Source organism: Saccopteryx bilineata, chromosome 11 (assembly GCF_036850765.1).
Source record: "Saccopteryx bilineata isolate mSacBil1 chromosome 11, mSacBil1_pri_phased_curated, whole genome shotgun sequence".
NCBI classification, from domain to species: Eukaryota; Metazoa; Chordata; class Mammalia; order Chiroptera; family Emballonuridae; genus Saccopteryx; species Saccopteryx bilineata.
Genome location: NC_089500.1, coordinates 46,640,796 through 46,661,463, shown reverse-complemented (window position 1 = coordinate 46,661,463; position 20,668 = coordinate 46,640,796). Strand labels below are relative to the sequence as shown.

Below are 20,668 nucleotides of genomic sequence, written 5' to 3'. Positions count from 1 at the left end.
CCGGGCCATCTTTGCTCCAATGGAGCCTTGGCTGCGGGAGGGGAAGAGAGAGACAGAGAGGAAGGAGGGGGGGCGGGGTGGAGAAGCAAATGGGCGCTTCTCCTATGTGCCCTGGCCGGGAATCGAACCCGGGTCCCCCGCACACCAGGCCGACGCTCTACCGCTGAGCCAACCGGCCAGGGCGACATTGGGATTTTGAACCTGGGTCCTCTGCATTCCAGTCTGACGTTCTATCCACTGCGCCACCACCTGGTCAGGCTGAATAGACTATCTTTATCACATTGTATGTTGTTACCTCCTTTGTCAAATATTAATTGACCATAAAGGCATTGGTTTATTTCTGGTCTGGGCTCTCTGTTCTGTTCCATTGATTTATATGTTTGTTTTTATGTATGGTGTATTATGCAAGTGCCATGCTGTTTTGATTACTGTGGCCTTGTAGTATAGTTTAATATCAGGTAGCAGAATTCTTATACCTTTTCTTTTTTCTCAAGATTGCTATTGCTATTCAAGGTCTTTTGTCATTCCGTGTAAACTTTTGGAATATTTGTTTTAGTTCTGTGAAATACACCATTGGTGCCTTGATAGGAATTGCAATGAATGTAAAGATTGTTTTGTGTAGTATGGACATTTTAATGATGTTGATTCTTCCTATCCATGAACATGTTCTATGCTTCTACTTATTTGTATCTTCTTCAAATTTCTTTCTTCAGTGTCTTATAATTTTCCAACTACGGGTCTTTCACCTCCTTAAGTTTATTTCCAGGTATTTTATTCTATTTTTGAAGCAATTGTGAATGAGATTGTTTTCTTACGTTCCCTTTCTGATAGTTCATTATTGGTGTTTACAAATGCAGCTGATTTCTGAATTTTTAAAAAAAGATTTTATTTACTGATTTTCTTAGAGAAGAGAGAGGGGAGAAATGGTGGGGGCGGGGAGCAGGAAACATCAACTTGTATTAATAGTTGCTTCTCATATGTGCCTTGACTAGGCAAGCCCAAGTGTTTTGAACTGGCGACCTCAGCATTCTAGGTCAGTGCTTTAACCACTGTGCCACCACAGTTCAATTTCTGGATATTTATTTTGTATCCTGCTACTTTATGGAATTCATTTATCAGTTCTAGGAGTTTTTTAGGTGGAATCTTTAGGGTTCTCTAAAAACAGTATCATGTCATCTGCAAATAATTGCAGTTTTACTTCTTCTTTTCCAATTGAATGCCTTTTATTTCTTCTTCTTGTCTGATTGCTGTGGCTAGTACTTCAGTACTGTGTTCAGTAAAAGTGAATGTGGATATTCCTGTCTTGCTCCTGATCTTAAGGGAAACATTTTTAGTTTTTGCCCATAGAGTATAGTATTTACTCATTTTAGAAAGGAGAGAGAGAGAGAGAGAGAGAGAGAGAGAAGATGAGGAGCAGGAAGCATCAACTCCCATATGTTCTTTGACCAGGCAAGCCCAGGGTTTCAAACTGGTGATTTCAGTTTTCCAGGTCAACACTTGATCCACTGCGCCACCACAGGTCAGCCCATAGAGTATAATATTGGTTGTAGATGTCATATATTTCATATATGGTATTTATTACATGCAGGTATATTTCCTCTATATCTACTTTGCTGAGAGTTTTTTTTTTATCATAAATGGGTGCTGGATTTTATCATATACTTTTTCTGTATCTGTTGATATGATCATGTAATTTTTATCTTTCATTTTATTTATGTGCTGTATCAGGTTGATTTGTGAATATTATGCCAGCCTTGCATCCCCAGAATAAATCCCACTTGATCATGGTGTATTATCTTTTTAATGTATTGCTGGATCTGCTTTACTAATACTTTGTTGAGGATTTTAGCATTTGTCTTCATCAGAGATGCTGGCCTATAATTTTCTTCATTTGTAGTATTTATCTGGTTTTGGAATTAGGATAATGCTGGTGTTGTAAAATGAACTTGGGAGTCTTCCCTCTAGATTTTTTGAATAGTTTGAGGATAGGTATAGTTCTTTGAATGCTTGGTAAAATTCACATGTGAAGCCATCTGGTCCAGGACTTACATTTGTTGAAAGTTTTCTGATTACTGCTTCAGTTTCGCTAGTTATAATCTATTTATTCAAATTCTATGATTCTTCCTGATTCAGTTTTGAAAGATTGTATGGTTTAAGGAATTTATCCATTTTGTTACAATTGTTCAGTTTATTGGCATATAGTTGTTTGTAATATTACAATTCTTTGTATTTCTTTGATATCTGTTGTTACTTCTTTTTTATATTGGGTCCTCTCTTTTTTTTTTTTTCCTTGATGAGTCTGGTTAAAGGTTTGCCATCTTATTTATCTTTTCAAGAACCAGTTCTTGGTTTCATTGATCTTTTGAGTTGATTTTATAGACTCTATTTTATTTATTTCTGCTCTGATATTATTTGCTCCCTTCTACTAAATTTGAGGTTTGCTTATTCTTTTTCAAGTTTCTTTAAATGTGAAGATGGATTGTTTATTTGAGACTTTTCTTGTTTCTTGAGATGGGCCTCCAATGCTATGTATTTTCCTCTTAGGACTGCTTTTCTTGTTTCTTGAGATAGGCCTCCAATGCTATGTATTTTCCTCTTAGGACTGCTTTTGCTGTGTCCTATATATTTTGGGTTGTTATGTTCTCATTTTTATTTGTGTCAAGGTATCTTTTAATTTCTTTCTTGATCTCATTGTTAAGCCATTTATTGTTTAGTAACATGTTATTTACCCTCCATGTCTTTATGTTCTTTTTTTTCCTTGTGATTGATTTCTAGTTTCATACCATTATGGTTAGAGAAGATGCTTGATATGATTACACTCTTATCTTAAATTTATTGAGATTTGTTTTGTGTCCTAACATGACACAAATCCTAGAAAATATTCTTTGTGCACTTGAAAAGAATGCATATTCTGCTGCCTCGGGGTAAAATGCTCTAAAGATATTTATCAAATCAATCTGATCTAGTATGTCATTTAAGGCCGCTGTTTTCTTGATGATTTTCTGTTTGGAAGATCTGTGTACTGATGTTAAAGAGGTGTTGAAATCCCCTACCATGACTGTGTTACAGTCTAAAAACTGAGTATGTCTTATACAGTGGTTGTAGAAGTATGGCATTTCAAATGCCATCGATGAAACTGAGAACGAAGCCATATATAAAGACAATGGTTCGTCATCAGACACAGATGAGGACAAGCTAATGGATGGGAGTTTTGACAGTGATGAGGAGTTGTGTGAATTTTATGATGAATAAAACTTGAGTTCAATAACTTCATGTAATACATTTTATTTTCACATTTCAGACCCCAGAATTAAGGTGTGTCTTTATATATGGGGAAATATGGTACATATTTAGGTGCTCCTATGTTGAGTGCATAAATATTTAAAAGGGTTATATCCTGATTTTGGGTTGCCCTTTTTTCATAATTTAGTTTCCTTCTTTGTCTCTTTCTGTAGCCTTGGCTTTAAAGTCTATTTTGTCAAATGTAAGTATTGCTACCCTAGATTATTTTTTTCATTTTCATTTGTATGAAATATCTTTTTTCTTCCTCTCTCTCTCTCTCTTTCTCTCTCTTTCTTTCCTTCGAGAGAGATGGAGAGAGGGACAGACAGGCGAAGGGAGAGAGATGAGAAGAATCAATTCTTCGTTTCAGCACCTTAGGTGTTCATGAATTGCTTTCTCATATGTGCCTTGACCAGGGTTTTCCAGCTGAGCCAGTGACCCGTTGCTCAGTCCAACAACCTTGGACTTCCAGCCAGTGAGCTTTGGGCTCAAGCCAGCGACCACGGGTCACGTCTGTGATCCTACGTTTAACCCAGTGACCTTGGGGTTTCAAACCTGTGTCCTCAGCATTCCAGGCCAATTCTCTATCCACTGCGCCACTGCCTGGTCAGGCTGTATGAAATATGTTTTTTCATTCCTTTTTTTAGTCTTGTTTTCCTATCCATTCAGCTACCTTATGTCTCTTGATTAGATTATTTAAAGCATTTACACTTAAAGTGATTATTGATAGGTATATATTTATTGCATTTTATTCCTTTAATCTATATTCTGTTGTTTTTTTTCTTGTTCTCAGAGCAGGCCCTATTACATTTCTTGTAATACTTTTTTGGTGGTGTAATGAACTTCTTCAGTTTTTTTCTTGTCTGGAAAGCTCTTTATATCTCCTTCAATTTTAAATGATAACCTTGCTTGTTAAAGTAGTCTTAGTTATGTGTCCTTGCTTTTCATAACTTTGATTATTTCATGCTAGCCCCTTCTGGCCTGAAATGTTTCTGTCGAGAAATCAGCTGACAGTCTTATGGGAGCTCCTTTGTAGGTAACTGTCTCTTGTGGCTTTTAAGATTTTCTCTTTGTCTTTAACCTTTTGTTTTTTTATTATGGTATGTGTTAGTGTGGGCCTCTTTGGATCCATCTTGTTTGGGAGCTCTCTGTGTCTCTTGGACTTGTGTGTCTTTTTTCTTTACCTAGTTAGGTATGTTTTTAGTCATTATTTCTTTAAGTACATTTTTGATCTCTTGTTTTTTTTTCTTCTTTGTCTGGTACTCCTATGATATGGATATCGTTATGCTTCATGTCCTAAAGTTTGCTTAAACTGTCCTCATTCTTTTTAATTTTTTTTCTTTTCATTGCTCTATTGGGTGTTTTTTTCTACTTTGTCTTCAAAATTCCTGATTCAGTCCTCTGCTTTATACTATGTCCTCACATGGCCTTTTCTCTGTGAAAAAGAGAAATATTGCCAATATCTCTTCCTCTTTTTTTTTTTTTTTTGTATTTTTCTGAAGCTGGAAATGGGGAGAGACAGTCAGACAGACTCCCGCATGCGCCCGACCGGGATCCACCCGGCACGCTCGCCAGGGGCAACGCTCTGCCCACCAGGGGGCGATGCTCTGCCCCTCCGGGGCGTCGCTCTGCTGTGACCAGAGCCACGCTAGCGCCTGGGGCAGAGGCCAAGGAGCCATCCCCAGCGCCCGGGCCATCTTTGCTCCAATGGATCCTTGGCTGCGAGAGGGGAAGAGAGAGACAGAGAGGAAGGAGGGGTTGGGGGTGGAGAAGCAAATGGGCGCTTCTCCTATGTGCCCTGGCCAGGAATCGAACCCGGGTCCCCCGCACGCCAGGCCGACGCTCTACCGCTGAGCCAACCAGCCAGGGCTCTTCCTCTTTTTATGAGGTCACCAGTCCTGTTGTATTAGAGCCCCACCTTGATAACCTAATTTAATCTTAATTTCCTCCTTAACGGGCCTGTTTCTAAATATAGTCACATTAGAAATTAGAGCTCAACTTATGATTTTTGGAGGGACAATTCATTCTATACATTCTATACCTATGAACAGATGATTGACCTTACTACAGATGAGATAACCACTCTACATTACTAGAATGGTTAGAATGAAAAAGTCAGATAATTACAAGTGTTGGTGAGAGTGTAGAAATATTAGAACTGCACCCTCATACATTGATGCTAGGAATGTGAAGTGGTCTAGATGCTGTGGAAAGTAGTTCGGTGTTTGTTCAAAATGTTATAGTATATAGAGTTATTATTACCATATGACCCAGAAGGTCCACTGCTAGGTATATACCCCAAAACCTGTATATGAATATTTGTAGAAGCATTATTTATAACAGCCCAAATGTGGAAGTAACTCAGATGCCCATCAACTGATGAATGAATAAACAAAATGTGCCATATCCATAAAAAGGAATGGAGTATTGACATATACTACAACATGGATAAATCTTGAAAACATCATCTTGAGTGAAAGAAGCCAGTTATAAAAGGTCACATATTATGTGATTTTTTTCTAATGTAAAATATCCAGAATAAGGAAATTCATCAAAACAGAAAGTATATTACTAGTACTGAGGGGAAAGGGAGAGCGGTGAATGCAGCATGACAGCTAATTATGGGGTATATTTTTGTGGTGATGAAGACGAATTTAGATAGTGGTACTTGGTTGTACAACTCTGTTAATATACTGAAAACCACCAATTTATATACTTTAAATGAGTATGGTATGTGAATTACATCTCAATAAAACTTAATAAAAAAAGAACAGTTCAGATTAGCATGTATGAGCATTTAACATTAAATTATTTATTTTGCTTAGGAATGTTAGGTTAACACAAATTAGGATTATTGCTTGCAGAATTCTTTCTTGGTCAGAATTCTTTTTGGGCAGTGGTGTTAAGAGTAATGATTACATTTGAGTTTTAGAAATAATCTCTTTATTCAACCAAAGTTTATTAAGTACTAATTTGTTAAGTACTGTGTTAGGCCCTGAGATTAATGGTAGGAATACAAGGACCATTAGTACATTACCTCCTCTTTGAAGGGGTTTCCTTTTTAGTTTAGATAAACAAGACCAAAAATAAGTATTAAAATGTTGTAAGAAATTATGATATGTGAGTATTCAAGGCACAAAAGAAAAGTGATTTTAGCTGGACAAATCTTAGAAAAACTTAAGAGAAAATTACATTGTAAATAAGTTTGGAAGATCAACTCGGTTTCACCAAGCAGGGAAGCATTATAGGCAGAAGGAATAACTTAAATACTGGTATATTCAGGCTATAAGAGATTTAATAAATTTTGAAATATTGACTGAGATTAAGGGCACTGTGATTGATAAGGCCAAAAAGAAGACTTTTTTTTTCCCCCATATTTTTCTGAAGCTGGAAACGGGGAGAGACAGTCAGACAGATTCCCACATGCGCCCGACCGGGATCCACCCGGCATGCCCACCAGGGGCGACGCTCTGCCCCTCTGGGGCGTCACTCTGTCGCGACCAGAGCCACTCTAGCGCCTGGGGCAGAGGCCAAGGAGCCATCCCCAGAGCCTGGGCCATCTTTGCTCCAATGGAGCCTCGGCTGCGGGAGGGGAAGAGAGAGAGAGGAAGGAGAGGGGAGGGGTGGAGAAGCAGATGGGTGCTTCTCCTGTGTGCCCTGGCCGGGAATCGAACCCGGGACTTCTGCACGCCAGGCCGACGCTCTACCACTGAGCCAACCGGCCAGGGCCAGTAAATAGATTTTTGTATGTTGTGACCACTCAGAATCTTTTAAATGCTAATGATCATATTGTAAAAGCTTATTTGAATAGGGAACCTTTTTTCTTTGGAGTGCCATGTGGGACTAGGAGAAATAAGTTACTGTATATACATTGTGGTATAACTGTTTGATGGAATATTAAGTAGTCAATAAAATAGTGGTTATGAAAATGGTAGCAGCATAGAAAAATATGTATAGAAAAGAAGAAATCAGAATCCAAATTCTGCTACAGTGATTACAGTCACGTAAAATACCCATGCATGACAAATTGAAATTGAATATTATTTTTATCCATCAGATTGGCAGTGGTATGGGGAAACTCTTTGTAGAGCAGTTTGGCTCTATTTTTCAGAATTGGAAACAAAGTGCATACTTTGATTAGGTAATTCTTCTAAGAATTTCCAATGAAATACTGATCCCTGTGTACACAAAGATGTACTTAAAGGGATGTTCTTTATAATATTGTTTATAATAGTGAAAATTCGGAAATACTTTTAAATGATAGTAGAATAGTTAAATATCCATGCTATAGAGAATACTCTGTAGCCATTAAACTGAAATAAGTGTATGTATACATGGAAAAATAAATCTTTTAAGATGTATTCTCTGAGAAAAAAGAAGCCACAGAATTATATAATGATTCCATTTATGGAAAAGAAAACAGCTCTTTTTCGACATTATAACTATCACTCAGCATATTGATAGAAGATCTGCAAGGATACACATGGACTATTAATAGTGGTTTCTAGTTGGGTAGGGAGTGGTATTCCAGATGTGTTTGTGTGAAATGGTACTGTCAGCAAAAAGTCCCAGTCTGAGGTGCGGAAAGAGGAGAAACATTTTTCAGGTGAACAGTTTATAAACCTAGGAAATGCAGCTTCTGGTGGAAACCAAAAGTGCTATCTTTTATAGTGAAAGTTTCTGTGAACTTTTATGCAAATGGGAAATCCAAATTACACAGTTCTGATGGGTCAGAATTGTTTATTTTGATTGGTCATTATGGGCAGCTTTGATTGGTCAGTATAGAAAGAATTGGTATAGCTGCACAGTGCTGATTAGATGTGGTGTAGGTAGTCCATTGATGTAAAGATGACACCAGGAACTCCCTTGTAAGGATCGACTCAATTCTGAAATATAGTGCAGGCTGGCAGCTCACTCTGTAGCTTTTCCCTAAGAGGCAGAGTGCACAAGAGGCCTCTGTCAGCAATGGCTCTTAGACTTGGTCCCAGTTAACTCTAAGAGTCTTTCTTGGCAGATATAGTTGGCAGATACATTCCTTATCAAGGTTCACATACTTTACATGTTTCTGAAATGTTTTAATTTTAACAATGAGTGTGCATTACTTTTATAACAAATTTTTAACATGCAAAAGATAATAAATCTGCACAGAGTGTATCATAATATTAGGGTGGTGAGATTACAATGATTCTTTTCCTAAATTTGTATTTTAAAATTATAAAAAGAAATACAAATAATTCAGGTTATAATTGAAAAGGATTGCTTTACTTTTTTGATGTGTTTTAAGACTTTTCTCCCTGCAGTGCTTAATAAAAAATGTTCAAGTTAAACATCCATTTTGAATTTTGGCTCTGATCCTTAGGTGGACCTTCAATCCTGCCGTTCTAACTAAAGCAAACATTGTCCGAAGTGGGGATGCTGCTCAAGGTGCAGAAGGAGGCACCTCACAGTTTCAAGTGGGCGATCTTGTGCAAGTTTGTTATGATCTGGAAAGAATTAAACTTTTGCAAAGAGGACATGGAGAATGGGCTGAAGCTATGCTTCCAGTAAGTAAGATAAAACAGTTTTGGACTAGGAATTATACCATGCTTATGTTGTTTTTAAAAGTACTTTAAGTTTAGAAACTAAATTAGCATAATCCTTAGAGAATTGTGCTCTTCATTGGCAGGTAAGCATACTTGTGCCCCCCCCCCCTTTTGTTTTTTCTGAAGTGAGAAGCACGGAGGCAGAGGCAGTACTCCTGAATGTGCCCCACTGGGATCCACCTGGCACGCCCACCAGGGGGCAGTGCTTGGCCCATCTGTGGCATTGCTCCATTGCAGCCAGAGCCATTCTAGCACCTGAGGCAGAGGACATGGAGCCATCCTCAGCACCTGGGCCAACTTTGCTCCAATGGAGCCTTGGCTGCAGGAGGGGAAGAGAGAGAAACAGAGAAAGGAGAAGGGTATGGTAGAGAAGCAGATTGTCTCTTCTCCTATGTGCCCTGGTTGGGAATCGAACCCAGACTTTCACACACCAGCCCAATGCTCTACCACTGAACCAGTCGGCCAGGGCTCATACTTGAGCCTTTCATTTTCTAATTTATTTTGGTTAAATTAGCCAGGGAAGGTCCAGAAAGGGCTACAGATAATATATTTTTATAGAACCATTAGTGGAAAATGTAATGTAGGGGTAAGGCATTAATTGGGACTAAATACTGTTATTTAAAATCAAAATATTAGTGAAGAAAGAGGGTAAAGGGAAGAACACCCGAATGACAAGTCTCAATATTGTACATATCAAGCAACCAAAAGACTATATATATATATATATATGTAAACGTATTAATGTAAATGTTACTATTAAGATGACATGGGTTTGCCTGACCAGGCAGTGGCGCAGTGGATAGAGCATTGGACTGGGATGCGGAGGACCCAGGTTCGAGACCCTGAGGTTGCCAGCTTGAGCGTGGTCTCATCTGGCTTGAGCAAAAGCTCACCAGCTTGGACCCAAGGTCGCTGGCTCGAGCAAGGGGTTACTCAGTCTGCTGAAGGCCCGCGGTCGAGGCACATATGAGAAGGCAATCAATGAACAACAAGGTGTCGTAACAAAAAACTGATGATTGATGCTTCTCATCTCTCTCTGTTCCTGTCTGTCTGTCCCTATCTATCCCTCTCTGACTCTCACTCTGTCCCTGATAAAAAAAAAAAAAAGATGACATGGTTTAATAATAAGGTTTTAATGAACTTTATATTTAAAGAGAAAAACAATGGATTAACTATAAAGTTAAAAAAAGTGTTTATATATAAAAAGGGAATATATAGCCTGACCTGTGGTGGCACAGCGGATAAAGCATTGGCCTGAAATGCTGAGGTCGCCGATTTGAAACCCTGGGCTTGCCCAGTCAAGGTACATACGAGAAGCAACTACGTCCTGTTTTACAGATTTGATTTGAAAACACATATTTTATGCAATTATAAAACACAAATTAAAAAATTAAACTCCTAAAAGTGGAATATAAAATGGAACAAACCTAAATGTGTTTCCTGTTGGCATAACTATATAGAAAGGAAATTGCAAATAATTTTTTAAACATAGTGCTTTGTCTTTATATTCTTATAGGAGGAATATACCCTATAGAATTACATGGAAAAAGATATATTTAACAATTTTTAAGAAATCTAATTGTGATGGTGTTCATATGATTTAGAGATTATTGTTCATGTAAATGATAAAAAATAAATAGTTATAGATAATTCTAATTCTTTTAATGATCAGAGTTGGAAAAGGAGATACAGATTTAATATAGAAGAGGTTATGCAAACACCATATAGTCTTGCATTTATTTTATCTCTTAAAACAAAATAAAACAAATTTCCTTATCTTAGCTCTGTTCATGACAAGGCCTAGAAATGGTGACCATTCCAGTAGCAATAACTAACCTTGTGCCGAGATTATGGTCTTGAAATAGCCTTTCCTTTAGTAAAGGAATTTTTCCTTTAGTAAAGGAATCTAGGGATTTTTGGAGGAATGCCTAATTCTGTTCTTGGAAAGGAAATGAAAAAGATGAGCCTTATACCAGATAGCAAAGAATTTATGAAAAAATTCCAGGTCATGTTAAAAGGACCTAGCAGCCAACTCAAAGGGAGCCTTATCAAATACAGAGACAGATAAAGCTTTCAAACTACAGCAATTAGCAAAATTCAGGTTGTAAGAAACTTGACAAATAAACCTATTTCTTCAAATAATTTGCAAAGAAAAAGATTATGTATAGACTTTATTTGGAGCTTGATTTAAACAAACTACAAAAATTGAGAATTTGAACGCTGACTGATATTTTATGTTGTTCCCGATAATTTTGAGTGGGTTGATACTAGTATTGTAGTTATGTTTTTAGAAAGAGTTTACATAATGAAATACTACAGTAAAGGAGAATGGTAGGGGAAAACATGATTGGCTGTGAGCTGGTAATTGTTAAATCTGGTTGATGAGTACATGAAGACTCAGTATACTATTGTTCACTTTTGTGGGTTGAGATTTACCATAATGAACAGTTGAGGAAAAAAACAAAGAATGCAGTCTTGTGGAATTTGAGATAATGACAGAAAATTCCAAGTGAAAATGTCTATTGAAAAGTTAAAATGGGTGTGTGTTGGGGGGCAAGGGAAAAGGATAAACAGGGCTAGAGAAGTATATTTTCATGTCTTTTGAAATAAGGTGATATTTGCCAGTGTGAATTAAATTTTCAAGAGAGAAGAGTAAAAAATGAAGGAATAAAGATTTGGGAGAATGAACAGATATAGGGATCTGAAGAAAGAAAAGGAGCAGTGAATGAAGAAAGAGGAGAAACAGAAAAATTAGACTCTCATCCAGAAATCAGGGGAATAATTTCAAGAAGTTGGGGTCAGATACTGCAGAACGGTAAAAAGAGAAAGCAAGTCAAGGACAGTTTCTTCTCTGTGTTAGGATGAAGTCAGATACTATCACTATTTTTCACCAATTTTCTAGTATTGTTATTTGCTATTCTGTTGTGTTTAACGAGAATGGGTTTTGGAACCGAGTTTTAAATGGGGCTAATACTAGCACATAACTTTCAGGGTTATAGTATTAGGTGGGTCAATACATATGAAGCTCTTAAAACAGTGCTTTTCAACTTGTGTGCTGCAAGAGTTTTTATAACATTTAATACCTGACTAGTTGGGGGCACTGACCTCTTTTCTCTTAGACTGTCAAATAAAAAAATGTCAACAGCCAACACAACAATAGCTGTATGGTGTTAATGCCCTGTCTTGAACCATAAATATATAGGTCATGTAACAGAAGTGCATCTTGTTGGTCATATTGCATAATGTTGCACCTAATTTGTTAATTTTTGGTATTAGAAATTCTTATTTACAAGCATAGGCACCTGATATGTAAAAAAATGTCACTTTGGAGAAAAAAATAGGTAATTTCCTATTATTTTTAAATCAAAATTATACCTATTTTTTTGTCAGGTTGGCATACAATATAGTTTTTGTTATGCCACAAAATTTTAGTAATTAGTTTATGTGTGCCATGAAATGAAAAATCACTGCCTTAGAACATTTGAACAGCATTTGCCACCTGGTAAGTGCTGTTGCTGATTGTGTTCTGTACCTCATTGCCCTTTTTATTCCATATTTAATAGTCATGTTATATCTCACACTTAAGTTTTTGAATCAGGCTTGATTCTAGAAATGATTTAAATATAGATATAAACTTTGAGCCCTTTTTGATTTAAATATATCATATATAAGCCCTGGCCAGTTGGCTCAGTGGTAGAGCATCGTCCTGGCGTGCAGGAGTCCCGGGTTCGATTCCCGGCCAGGGCACACAGAAGAAGCGCCCATCTGCCTCTCCACCCCTCCCCCTCTCCTTCCTCTCTGTCTCTCTCTTCCCCTCCTGCAGCCAAGGCTCCAATGGAGCAAAGATGGCCCGGGCGCTGAGGATGGCTCCATGGCCTCTGCTTTAGGTGCTAGAATGGCTTTGGTTGCAACAGAGCAATGCCCCAGATGGGCAGAGCATTGCCCCCTGGTGGGCGTGCCGGGTGGATCCCAGTTGGGTGCATGTGGGAGTCTGTCTGACTGCCTCCCCGTTTCCAACTTCAGAAAAATACCAAATAAATAAATAAATATATCATATATATATATATTTAGAAATCAGACTATATTTTTAAGCTAGATTGATGATAGATTTTATAGTACTTGAGCTGTAAGTTCTCAAGATATAGCTTACGGGTTAAAAGAGAAGGGTTGAATATCAAAAAGCAAAATTTTGTGAACTTTTATGAATAAGAGATTCATGATTTATTTTTATATATTTTGTGTAAGTATAGCAGGTTTATTTAATTAAAATATTTTTTAAAGATTATTTAAACATGTTAAAACTAGTGATTGATTTTTACACTATATACTTTGGACTTGGAAACATGAATCTAATTTTTTTTTAAAGACTTTAGGTAAAGTTGGCCGAGTACAACAGATTTATTCAGACAGTGATTTAAAGGTGGAAGTTTGTGGTACATCCTGGACATACAATCCCGCAGCAGTTTCCAAGGTGGCATCTGCGGGATCCGCCATTAGCAATGCGTCTGGTGGTATGTTTTGTTTTATGTTTCTTTAAAAGCAATATGATTTACATTAGAACCTTTGCTAATTCTCCAGTTCTCATATACAGGTAATGTTGTATGTGTTCTCGGTTTTCTCCCAGATCATATAACTTCACTTGAATGTTAACTACTTTTTACAAAACTTATTTTTCTTGTTTCATTCAATGAACAACTTTTATTCTAGTTGAGATATGCACTGGAAAAGTTCCAGAAATATGTTTTTTCTTGGATATATCAAGTGCTCCTCCACGTCAAATCTAGGATATCTAATATTCAACATTTTCAGAACTTTTGTTTTCTGCCAAAGAACCATCACTTTCTTAGACTGTTTTCTTTTCATTTTCAACATTATTGCTTACAGATGGCTTTCTTTCTGGATATTTTTATGTCTTTACATATTTTTTCTCTTACTATTTGATAAGATTTACTATACATGCCACAATGAGTAAAGAACCATGTTGAGATGTGAATCTACTGGGTGCTTGGATAGACTCAAGCCCAGTCTTTCCTTCCTGTGCTCCCGCATTATGTACACAGACTCAGTTCATTTATAATAAATTTTAAGTTACTGTCGTATATTATTGTCATCCAGAAAAGAAGATAGAACTATCTTCTAAGAAAGTAAAGAAAACAAACAGTAATTTCTAATTTTATTTTATACTGCTTCCTTTGCTTCTGTTTCCTTTCCTGCTATAATTTTAGTATGTTTAAAGTTTAAATCAGGTGGTATTCATTTTTACCTTGAGATTAGATGGCATCACAAAAGGTTGACTACATGAAGGATGGTTAATATCCTTCTTCAGATAATATGGACTTGGTATTGGTCCTTTGCTCCACTTTGTGATTTCCTTGCTTTCCAATAAGAATATCCAAGAATTAAGGAATAGAACTGGGTAGGTTCTCTACTGATTAATGTTTTAAAAAAAATATCTTAGGAAACGGTCTATAAATCCCTAGCTCTTTCTTGTTTTAGACTAAATGAATTAATGGACACCTTTGAAATATGATGTTAACACCTAGATGTCTGTTTTCAACCGAAAATTGGTTTGACACTAAAATATTATCCCCGATATTATAGAAATAACATTTTTTGGAATCCTAATCATTGATCTGTTGAGTTAGTCTAAAATCTTATGGCATTGAACTCAGAGAGTCAGTGTAGCGGTGTGCTTAAGACCTGAAAGGAAGTTTGTATCATTATGGTAGTCCTATTGTGATGTATTCGTTTCTAATATCTTTGGTATGACTTTCATATTTCAAATGACTACCATAACTCTACTTTTTTCTGAAATTTTAATTTGAAATACATGAATTGGAGAAAACTAGGAATACTTATGGGCTCATTTAATGCAGCTTTATATGTGTATATTAGTAATTATAACTTGCATGAGTATTATCTATAGCAGTGGTCCCCAATCCCGGGGCCACGGTCCGGTACCGGTCTGTGGGCCATTTCGTACTGGTCCGCAGAGAAAGAATAAATAACTTACATTATTTCCGTTTTATTTATATTTAAGTCTGAACAATGTTTTATTTTTATTTATTTATTTTTTTAATTAATTTTTTTTTGTATTTTTCTGAGGTTGGAAACGGGGAGGCAGTCAGACAGACTCCCGCATGTGCCCGACTGGGATCCACCTGGCATGCCCACCAGGGGGTGATGCTCTGCCCATTTTGGGGTGTTGCTCTGCCTCAATCAGAGCCATTCTAGCGCCTGAGGCAGAGGCCACACAGAGCCATCCTCAGAGCCCGGGCAAACTCTGCTCCAATGGAGCCTTGGCTGTGGAAGGGGAAGAGAGAGACAGAGAGGAAGGAGAGAGGGAGGGGTGGAGAAGCAGATGGGCGCTTCTCCTGTGTGCCCTGGCCGGGAATCGAACCCAGGACTCCTGCACGCCAGGCCAATGCTCTACCACTGAGCCAACCTGCCAGGGCCAATGTTTTATTTTTATAAAATGACCAGATTCCCTCTGTTACATCCATCTAAGACTCTTGATGCTTGTCTCAGTCACATGATACATTTATCCGTCCCACCCTAAAGGCCGGTCCGTGAAAATATTTTCTGATATTAAACCGGTCCGTGGCCCAAAAAAGGTTGGGGACCACTGATCTATAGCATAGATAAATAACATTAATCATAGAAATAATAAAAAAAGAAAAGTATATATGGTTAATGCTGTCTGTTAGTAGTTAAAGTTTGAGATCTTCCTATATTAGCAGCTTTATTTGATACTTTACAGAAAGACTCTCCCAACTCTTGAAGAAATTATTTGAAACTCAAGAATCTGGTGACCTCAATGAAGAATTAGTTAAGGCTGCTGCCAATGGAGATGTTGCTAAAGTGGAAGATTTGCTAAAAAGACCAGATGTGGATGTGAGCATTTTAAAAATTATTTTGAAGATACATTAAAACAGAATAGTATAATGAACCTTACACTTCAATAATTATTTAGATTTTACCACATTACTTCAATAATTATTAAGACTTTGCCATATATGCTTTACTCCTTCCTTGTTTTTCTGAGATTTTTTTAGATTTAAGTTAGTATAATTAAAACATTTTTAAATTGAATTTATTGGGGTGACATTGGCTAATAAAATTATACAGGTTTCAGGTGTACAGTTCTATAATATATCATGTATGTGTGTGTTCACCTTGATTTCTGAGTTATTTTAAGGAAGAAAACGGCCATTATTTTTCAGTGTGCATTTCTAAAAGATAACTGAAATTTTCTTAACACTGTGACCTTTGTTATTTTATGATTGATAAAATTTACATTTAAGTTTTTAAGTAGTTAGGATCCTTTTGGGAAATTCAGTGAAATTTTCTTATATAAATGTCATAGATTTTAAATATATTTTAGTAAATGTTATAAACTATTTTCTATCCTTTTTAAAACATTTAATCTAAACTTTTAACCCTCTCTTCCCTGTGAAAGTTGACTATTTCATAGTTTATAAGGCAGATGAATTAGAGGTCATGTACTTTGTAAATCTTAATAGTTTATGTTGTAATCTTACCATCACATAAGCCATATTTGAAGTGGACCATTTTGGTTCTCACTTAGGTGTGTGTTGGCTTTGCCATTGCTGCCACACTGGCACCAGTTTGTTCAGTGCCAGCCAAGATTGTAAGTGGAGTGGCGGTCCCTGTATGATGAGAGTTTTTGTAGCCACACCTTTTTATGTAAATATGCTAGGCAGTTTGAAGTTAGTCAGATCTCTGTAATTGTAAGGTATAAACATCTTATTCCTATGAGCTCTCGGAGCATTTTAGGTTTAGTTGAGAGGTATCAATTGAAGTAGCACAACAAAGCGGTTTCTTTTTTGGTTATAAGATATGTCACAAATAATTTGTTTACAATATCAAAGTATTTGAAATGCAGAGAGTCAGACTTCTTTTAACAGTGTCATTCTAAAAATTTAAAGGGAAAAATAGTTCTATAAGATTTGTTGTGAAAAATGGCATCTCCTTCTCAACTTTATTTTCCCATTCTTCAGAGGCATCTATTTTCACCTCTCAACCTCTTCCAAACAAGCTTTTCATGTTGGAGGCCATTTCTCACATGTCTGATGATCCTTGGATGTCCATTTATCTATAAGAGTGGTCAGTGAAAGGCTTGTTTAGAAGTTTTGTGTGAGTGTGGGTGGGTTTGTCAACTCTAGACTTCACTATTGGGTGATTTGGTGGGATGTTTCCTTGGGTTATCCCTGGGGATTGAGTGATCATTAGGTCTTTTCTTTTGGACTGGTCTGATTCTCCTGCTGGTATAAACCTGGCTGCCAACCTTATGAATACTGATTAAGGGAAAAGGGCCTGGGCTGTTAGCATTCGGTGTGTAAATATTTATATAAAAATTCTGTTTTTAGTACTTTGTCCCACCATTAACAATGGTGAAGTCCTCTAACCTTTCCAGAGAATGAATTTTCAGGTTTCTGTTAGTGTGAGGGTGGAGTAGTGAGTCAGTTGTGCACAGTGGGGGACTCCAGGAATCTAAATGCTTCTTAAACAGACTGTCAGCTAATGCTTTTGTGTTCAGTACCCACCACTACATTATCCCCACGATCATTAGTTCTGAGAATTTTGTGTTTTGTTGGCAAAAGGGTTGCTTCCTCTAGGTGTCTCTCTAAGCAGGGTCAGGCCTGATTTTCAGCTTTCTGTGTATGTGTGTGTGTAAGTGTGTTTGGTTACTGTTTTGCTAGTTCTAATTATCTTTGATGGATTGAAGCATAAAAGAAAATAAAACTTTCCTCTTATTTTAGTATGATATCATAAATGAAAGTAAATGCAACCTATCATTTAATTTAAAAACACTCTTACAAGGATATATTGAATATTTTCTTTTTGAAAAGGTTTGAAGTACAGTTGTATTCTACCATGAATAAAAATATAAGGATATACTTTTAAAGTCTCATAATATTGAAAAAATTTTCCAGCTCTTTTAATGGGATTTTCCCCCTGTAACTTTCCTGTTTTTCATAGCACCTTCCTTTTGACTTTTTGATGACAAGAATTCTTGAACATCTCTAATTGAAGTTTTTTCCACCAAAGTTTAATTTTTTCTTTTTATTGTAGAATATAAAGCTCTTTTTAATTAAAGTACAGTTGACATACAATATTATGTTAGTTTCAGGTGTTCAACATAGTGATTTGACATTTATATATGTTTTGAAGAGATTACCGTGAGAAGTCTAGACATAGTTATTACAGTGTTATTGACTGTATTTCCTATGCTGTATTTTACATCCCTGTGACTATTCTGGAACTACTACTTTGTACTTCTTAATCCCTTCACCCTTTCCACTCATTCTCCTAACCCCCTCTCATCTGGAAACTGTCAAAATGTTTTCTGTGTCTATGACTGTTTTTGGTCTGCTGTTCTTTTATTTTGTTTTTTAGAGTCCACATGTAAGTGAAATCACATGGCATTTGTCTTTCTGTCTCTACCTTATTTCACTCAGCACAATACCATGTAAGTTGGTCCATGTAGTTGCACATGGCAATATTTCATTCTTTTTTTCTTAATGGCTGAATCATAATTTTTTTTTTGACTTTTTAAAATAATTTTATTTTTTTAATGGGGTGACATCAATAAATCAGGATACATATATTCAAAGATAACAAGTCCAGGGTATCTTGTCGTTCAATTATGTTGCATACCCATCACCCAAAGTCAGATTGTCCTCTGTCACCTTCTATCTTGTTTTCTTTGTGCCCCTCCCCCTCCCCCTTTCCCTCTCCCATTCCCCCCTCCCCCCCGTAACCACCACACTCTTATCAATGTCTCTTAGTTTCACTTTTATGTCCCACCTACGTATGGAATAATGCAGTTCCTGTTTTTTTCTGATTTACTTATTTCGCTTCGTATCATGTTATCAAGATCCCACCATTTTGCTGTAAATGTTCCGATGTCATCATTTGTTATGGCTGAGTAGTATTCCATAGTGTATATGTACCATATCTTCTTTATCCAGTCATCTATTTGACGGGCTTTTTGGTTGTTTCCATGTCCTGGCCACTGTGAACAATGCTGCAATAAACATGGGGCTGCATGTGTCTTTACGCATCAATGTTTCTGAGTTTTTGGGATATATACCCAGTAGAAGTATTGCTGGGTCATAAGGTAGTTCTATTTTCAGTTTTTTGAGGAACCAGCATACTTTCTTCCATAATGGTTGTACTACTTTACATTCCCACCAACAGTGTATGAGGGTTCCTTTTTCTCCACAGCCTCTCCAACACTTGTTATTACCTGTCTTGCTAATAATAGCTAATCGAACAGGTGTGAGGTGGTATCTCATTGCCGTTTTGATTTGCATTTCTCTAATAGCTAAAGAAGATGAGCATCTTTTCATATATCTGTTGGCCATTTGTATTTCTTCCTGGGAGAAGTGTCTGTTCATATCCTCTTCCCATTTTTTTATGGGATTGTTTGTTTGTTGTTGAGTTTTATGAGTTCTTTGTATATTTTGGATATTAGGCCCTTATCTGAGCTGTTGTTTGAAAATATCATTTCCCATTTAGTTGGCTTTCTGTTTATTTTGTTATCAGTTTCTCTTGCTGAGCAAAAACTTCTTAGTCTGATGTAGTCCCATTCATTAATTTTTTCTTTCACTTCTCTTGCCTGTGGAGTCAAATTCATAAAATGCTCTTTAAAACCCAGGTCTATGAGTTGAGTACCTATGTCTTCTTCTATGTACTTAATTGTTTCAGGTCTTATGTTTAGATCTTTGATCCATTTTGAGTTAATTTTTGTACAGGGGGAGAGACTGTAGTCCAGTTTCATTCTTTTGCATGTGGCTTTCCAGTTTTCCCAGCACCATTTTTTTTTTTTTAATAAATTTTTATTAATGGTAATGGGAGGACATTAATAAATCAGGGTACATATATTCAAAGAAAACATGTCTAGGTTATTTTGTCATCAAATTATGTTGCAAACCCCTCGCCCAAAGTCAGATTGTCCTCCGTCACCCTCTATCTAGTTCTCTGTGCTCCTCCCCCTCCCCCTAACTCTCCCTCCCTCCCTCCCATGTCCTTCCTCACCCCCCACCCTTGGTAACCACCACACTCTTGTCCATGTCTCTTAGTCTCATTTTTATGTTCCACCAATGTATGGAATCATGTAGTTCTTGTTTTTTTCTGATTTGCTTATTTCACTCCTTATAATGTTATCAAGATCCCACCATTTTGCTGTAAATGATCTGATGTCATCATTTCTTATGGCTGAGTAGTATTCCATAGTGTATATGTGCCACATCTTCTTTATCCAGTCTTCTATTGAAGGGCTTTTTGGTTGTTTCCATGTCTTGGCCACTGTGAACAGTCCCAGCACCATTTATTGAAGAGGCTTTCTTTTCTCCATTGTGTGTTGTTGGCCCCTTTATCAAAAATTATTTGACTATATATATGTGGTTTTATTTCTGGACTTTCTATTCTGTTCCATTGGTCTGAGTGTCTATTTTTCTGCCAATACCATGCTGTTTTGATTGTCGTGGCCCTATAATATAGTTTGAAGTCAGGTATTGTAATGCCCCCAGCTTTATTCTTTTTCTTTAGGATTGCTTTGGCTATTCGGGGTTTTTTATAGTTCCATATAAATCTGATGATTTTTTGCTCTATTTCTTTAAAAAACGTCATTGGAAGTTTGATGGGAATTGCATTAAATTTGTATATTGCTTTGGGTAATATAGCCATCTTGATTATATTTATTCTTCCTAGCCAAGAACAAGGTATATTCTTCCATCTCATTATATCTTTTTCAATTTCCCTTAAAAATGGTTTAT

General features: G+C 36.7%; 1 protein-coding gene across 1 annotated transcript in view; it reads left to right on the top strand.

Moving 5' to 3' along the window:
• MIB1 (MIB E3 ubiquitin protein ligase 1) overlaps positions 1–20,668 on the top strand; it is a 163,606-nt gene that overhangs the window by 53,733 nt on the left and 89,205 nt on the right. Inside the window, exons 7-9 of the mRNA XM_066247525.1 lie at positions 8,642–8,825; positions 13,231–13,375; positions 15,625–15,758. Of these exons, the coding sequence (XP_066103622.1) occupies positions 8,642–8,825; positions 13,231–13,375; positions 15,625–15,758 (463 nt within the window). The remainder of the gene's footprint in view (positions 1–8,641; positions 8,826–13,230; positions 13,376–15,624; positions 15,759–20,668) is intronic.